Here is a 6133-nt window from a genome sequence, read left to right on the forward strand (position 1 = left end):
TATATATATATATATATATATATATATATATATATTTCCCAACTGAGGTCTAGAATTTTCTTTAAACTATAAGCTGTTATGATACTCACTTAAAGCAATGAGAAAAATTCAGAAGTTTAGATTAACATGACATTAATTCCCAACAATTTAAATATGCAACAAATGATTCATTAACAGTTACGTAAGCAAACTTGCCATAAGTATTGCTTTAAAAAATAACTTACTTTAATGCTTACAAAATATAAATGAACAATTGTGTATATCTAACATTATGAAATCATAAATTGTATATGTCAATAAATATTGTAGAAAAACATGTAAGAATTATTTTCTTCTTGCTATATCATTTTTAGTTTCTAAGACATGGTGTTATTATAGGTCGTACATATTTTGTCCATTTTACTGTTAATCGAAGGTGACTATTAAATTGGCCCAATTTTAATATTACATGGCATATTTGCTATATCATTGTATGCTATTTCAGAGCTCTGCTTCTAGGCATTCATAAAATGCTTAAAACTTAACATGAAATGGTGTAGTAATAAAAGAAAATTGATTTCATATTTTTTGTAAAGTTGTTCAAATTGTGAAGTTAACTTTGATCTTGACCTGTAATCTTAAACATATGTAGGTATACTTAGATTGTGGCAATATCTTTTGTAATTCCTGAGATATGATATTTATTATATAGTATGAACATATAAAGAAACATTTGTGAAAATGAAATATTAATCTTCAAATCTACTAACATCATACTTTCTCTTTGTATTAACTAAAAATTCTGAGAATGAATACTGATAAACTGTCACATGTAGTTGGTCTTTACTGTAGAAAAAGAGTTTCTTTATCATCAGTTTTAAGTTTAGCTGAATTGTTCCAAGAGATTTTTATTGTTTCTGATGCACAGTAATAAAGGAAAGAGCCCAACCTAAAGAATATATATCTGTGTAGGAATTATGTGCCCATAATGGTTGCTGCTGGCTTGAACCTTTACTGTTGGCTTCCAGCAGATGGTAGTTTTGCAGAATGAAAACATCCTCTGTAGCTAGTGTGACCATCTGTGATTGCTGCAAGCTTGTTTTTGCAGTCTTCCTCTTGAATGTTCTTACTTGTTATCACAAGGTTCTATACCTTGTAAAGTACCATCCACAATACAAGTTGAAGTATAAATTATGGTGGCAGAGACTGATTTACCTTCTTTTTTTTATTGGCAAATGATCATCATTGAAATAGTTATCTTTATGTATGGCAATTCTTCTTTTAATTTATGGAGGATTATAAATTGGATGAGGTACATAGCTGCTGAATACTGTTTCAGAGAGTCAATGATGTACAAATTTAGATTATGGAAATTGGTGACTGACCAGCAATATGCACTGAAGAGCTGATTGGATTACATGTTACTGTATCAATGAGAAAATGTATCCTACTGAAAAACAAAAGAGCAACATTAACAAAGTTAAAACTCATCAGTAGGACTAATAAATTTGCTATTTTGTATGAAAAAAGCAATGATTCACACCTGAATCTGTAGGCCATTGATTTGACTATTTGGAAGGGAGCAACAATTTCAAAACAAATTTTAATGAAGGGCTAGGTTTTTGAAGTTTCAAGTAAATGCAGTTTTCTGAAGCCTTTGTATAGATGTCAGGCTTTGATTAACATTTTTCATAATAGATTCAAGGCCTTACTACCACCTTGTCACAAGAAGACTGTTTGGAAGGAATGGGCTGAACTTCCTTTGTTGTTGCCATTCTGTTATCTTGGTCTTTGTTATACATTTTAATTAGAACATTTGTTTTAACAACTTAAGGTCATGTCATTTAAAAATTATTCAGATTTATTTGAAGTATAAGGTAGAGCTGGGGGATGTAATTAAAATGATTACATTTATTAAAGTCACATAAACTAATCAGTTAATCAAAATTATGATTAAACAGATTAATATCTCAATAATCAACTACTAAAAATTAGTATTTCTGATTGTTAGTGTTTTTTATTATTTCAACAGTTGATTAATTGAAATCACAGATAAATCAAGTGTCATGAAAATGATCAATTTGTCAAATTATGTGTTTTCATTATTACTAGTCATTCTAACTATCCAAGTAATCAAAATTTTGCTGTTTGTTGTTTAGCATAAAGCTGCATAATGAGTTATCTGTGCTCTGCCCACTGGAAACAACTAAACCTGAGTTTGGTGTTATCCGTTTTATTTTTTCCTTCATGTTTTTTAAGTTTTGGGCGAGCATGACTTGGCAATATGGGGGATGGAGAGGAGTGGGCTTGTGGTTCAAGCATGTTGGTTTTGATTCTCATTGCCACCAAACTTGCTCACCATGTCTGTTATGGAAAAGCAATTATGTCTGTCTGCTACTGCCACTAATTTTGAATGCTGACTAGAGGGAAAGCAGCTTTTGGCTGGCAGCACCCGTCACCAACTCTCTGGCTACAAGTCCAAACTTACTGAGTTTTTTTATAGTTTAAGGAACACTGTACTAATTGATTAATTAAATATAACCTGTTAATGGGCTGATTAGTAATTAATGCATTACTAAATACCACTAATTGCTCAGCTCGTGTGGAAGAGTAATGTTATTTTTTTCATCGCAACTGATAAATATTACCTGCCTATAACTTTATATCCAAGTATTTCTGTATTATTCAAAACTGATGAACACAGTTAGTTTTTGCTGTCCAGTTAAGTTTATAAACTTTTTTACCAGATAAAAACCAAAATTTTAATAAGTTATTGTAATAATATGTCAATCTAAAATTATCTGTATATGATGAATAAGTAAATATGCATAAAAAAAGTTGTGCAAGGTTTCCTAGCATCATCAGATGAAAAACTTTGAATGGAAGTATACAGCAACAATGTAATAAAGTTAACTAACCAAATGAGAAAAATTTTAAATTTTACTCCTACATATTTAGTAATGTTAGGTTTTGCTAAAGACAGTTTCTTACATTTTCTGCAATTTATGTTGTTCTCTTTGTTAATAATTTTAACTCTGAAAAATTGAAGTAGTGATTATGTTTAACCATGCATTCAAATATATGAAAAGAAACTTTCAAATGTTTTTTCAATCTTGTTGGAAGTTGTATGTTTCTTTTATGTGCAGTATAAGAACTATCACAGTTCTTAAATTTCTTTTGATGTTCTGTTTTCATGATAAGAAAGAACATTTCTCATTAAAAATCCTATCACATACCATGTTTTTTTTATGTTTATTGTTTGTCTATATGACTTGTAATTAATTTTCCAGGGGTGTTAAAGTTTTATATACCAGTTTGGATGGCAATACTCATTTTGTGATGCAATTTGAGATTTTCATGTTATTTTCTCTTAAAAAATCTATTGAGAGGAATAATTATTTTTATCCATATGAAAAATAATTGTATTTATTCTAATTTTGTTGCTTAAGATAATGAGTGTGTTTCATTATGCAAAGGATGTGCGAAATTGTTTGTGCTCTACTGAAATATTTAAAAAAGACAGTTTACCATCAGTTTTTTTTTTTTAACTGTATACCTAATATTGGGATGAATTAGAATCAAATTTGAAAGAAAAAATGTCAATGGAATTTAAAACCCATAAAAATGTAACCATAAAATAATTCCACAAACATGGAGAATAAAGTGAGTTAGAAATAGCAGTTTCTTTTGTTTTGTCCAAAAATATATTGGCTAAAACGTGTGAAACTGAATTAGTGTAATATGGATTTTTATGTAATAATTTCTTCCTTGCCAAGGAAAATGTTGGTTGGTTTCTTTCAAGAAAACATTGTTGACATTGTTAGATCAGAATTGATATGTCAAATGTAAGACTGTTAGTACTCACATCAGAGTGTTAGCAGTTTTCAACAAGATTGAAAGAACATTTGAAAGTTCCCTCTCATGTATTGGAACATACAGTTAAACCTGTGTCTTTGATTTTTTCTTTAAAATATTAACAATGAAAACAAACATAAACTAAAGAAAAAATAATTTTTCTTAATCAAAAAACAAAAACTTAAAGTGATAAGTGTATAGTTGTGCAATCATATTTATTCTAATTGTTTTTTCCTTACTTGGCTGTTTTTACGTTTATTATATTGTTGACTAATGATATAGTATAAGTATCATTACTGATCTTGTAATATGTGACAGATTTGAATTCTTGTATGCTTGCCACCTGATGATGCTAGGTGAACCTAGGGAGCATTATTAGCTGTTATGCATAAATAGGTAAAACATGTTATTTCAAATTCTGTAGTTTTACAGTAGTGTAGCAATTTCTTTAATAACTGTGAAATAACTGAATTTAATGGCCTAAATCTTGGATAAAGTATGCATTGAATGTTCATGTTAAACCTGTAGTAAAGATGCTTTATGATTCTGCCAGTTAATAATACTCTAACATTGACAGTTTGTTTTTGTAATTAATAATGGAGTATAAACTTTCCAAAAACATGTCTGAACCAATGCAACAAGAATTTGGTTAAAAGGAGATGTTAAAGCAGTATGTGTAGTGTAGTTGTGATCAAAGATTTGGGAATATATTGATTTTTGTCTTTTGTGTGTTTTTGTGCAAACAGGCTAAGCTCCCATGTGAGAAAGGGAAGCTACTTCTCTATAAGGTTTTAACTAAGTGCTGGAAATTATTTTTTGAAGCCTAAATGCAATTTTCTTGTATTTTTCATACATATAAAACTTAGAATATGATACATATGTGAATGAAGTATTTGAAGAAGATGTATCCTATCTGTTTTTAACATAGAATTGTATTACAGTTAGATTGAACATTTTATACTAAAGTTTGACATTTTCTCTGATAACATAGGAAGAGGCTAGACTTCTGTCTAGTATTAAACAATCCCGTTGGCAGCTCCAACATGAGTGATGTGGATTCTCATTCAGTCTCCAGTGGACCTCTTTCTGTGAGACCTCATATTAATGTAGCAGTTGTGATTGATCTTGTAAGTACAGAATTTAGTTCTGGTGTACATTAGAGATCAACATTATTGTAAATATTTTTTTAATATTTTAACTTAGACATTTTATTTATTGTTTGATAGAGATGGTATTAAAATATCATGATGATGTGTGATGCCTAGAAATTTCTTGACTGTTTAGATTTTGTGTAAAATTTACATGATGTCTAAAATTTTTTGGAGACTTTTCTTTTAATATCAATGTAACATGTTCTTGGCTTAAATGTATATTTTATTTTATTCAAAATAAAATTCAGTAGAGATTCCTGCATTGAAGAGCTACAGTAATTAAAATATTGTAATGAATCATATTTAAAAAGTACATTTTCTGGATTATTTTGTGATATATATATATATATATGTGTGTGTGTGAATTTTTTTTTGTGTGTGTGTATTGTCAGACTGTCTCTGTTGGGCTTAACCATCGTCGTGGAGCTTATGAAGAAATTCAGAAAGCATGTAATCATATAGGAGCAACTGTTCATCATGTTCCATTTCAGAAATTGGACTTTGGAGAAGCTAATGTTCTGGACTTGTTTTATAATGCTGATGTTGCAGTTGTGGATCTTTCTATTTTGGTATTTGTTTTTTCTTGTTAAGGGTGCAAAAGGAATTTATTTCTTGATCTTATTTAAAATTTATTATACTATCATAAAGAGTACAGATTGTGTGTTAGTGTTAACCATTTGTATGATCTTAAATACTATTTGATATCTTTACACCATGTTTTATTGTTAACCCTATTGCCCCAGATACCCTTTACTGCACAGGACACAAGGTTTTAGTGTCTTATATTCAAAGTTTTATTAAACTACTTTTTTATGTTATACCAATTAGAATGGCATAAAATATTAGCTAATAATCCATATTTAAATAGTGTACAAGTTCTTAATTCAACAAGGCAATATTTGAAAATATCCCGAATTTCCACTAGTGTGACCCAAGTGACACATTTTCTCTTAGCATGTCATCATCCCTATTTTATCCACCAACCCTCGAAAAGCCCCCCAGTGGCACAGTGGTATGTCTGCAGACTTACAACACTAGAATTTTGATACCCGTGGTTGGCAGAGCACAGATAGTCCATTGTGTAGCTTTGTGCTTAATTACAAATAAACAAACCCTCGAAAAAGTACGAAATTAAACATAAAATACTG

The 6133-nt window shown here is 29.6% G+C and overlaps 1 protein-coding gene across 8 annotated transcripts in view; it reads left to right on the forward strand.

Annotated features, from left to right (window-relative positions):
* The window catches only part of LOC106462352 (mitogen-activated protein kinase kinase kinase 5-like), a 151359-nt gene that overhangs the window by 14605 nt on the left and 130621 nt on the right, over nucleotides 1-6133 (forward strand). For 7 of the 8 annotated variants that reach the window (XM_013922265.2, XM_013922266.2, XM_013922269.2 and 4 more), the window contains 2 exons: nucleotides 4826-4961; nucleotides 5378-5554. In XM_013922265.2, coding sequence (XP_013777719.1) covers nucleotides 4826-4961; nucleotides 5378-5554 — 313 coding nt within the window. Of the gene's footprint in view, nucleotides 1-4152; nucleotides 4231-4825; nucleotides 4962-5377; nucleotides 5555-6133 lie in introns of those variants that run through there. The other variant, XM_022389596.1, reaches the window with a different exon arrangement.

Source organism: Limulus polyphemus, unplaced genomic scaffold, assembly GCF_000517525.1.
Source record: "Limulus polyphemus unplaced genomic scaffold, Limulus_polyphemus-2.1.2 Scaffold1148, whole genome shotgun sequence".
Classification (NCBI taxonomy): domain Eukaryota; kingdom Metazoa; phylum Arthropoda; class Merostomata; order Xiphosura; family Limulidae; genus Limulus; species Limulus polyphemus.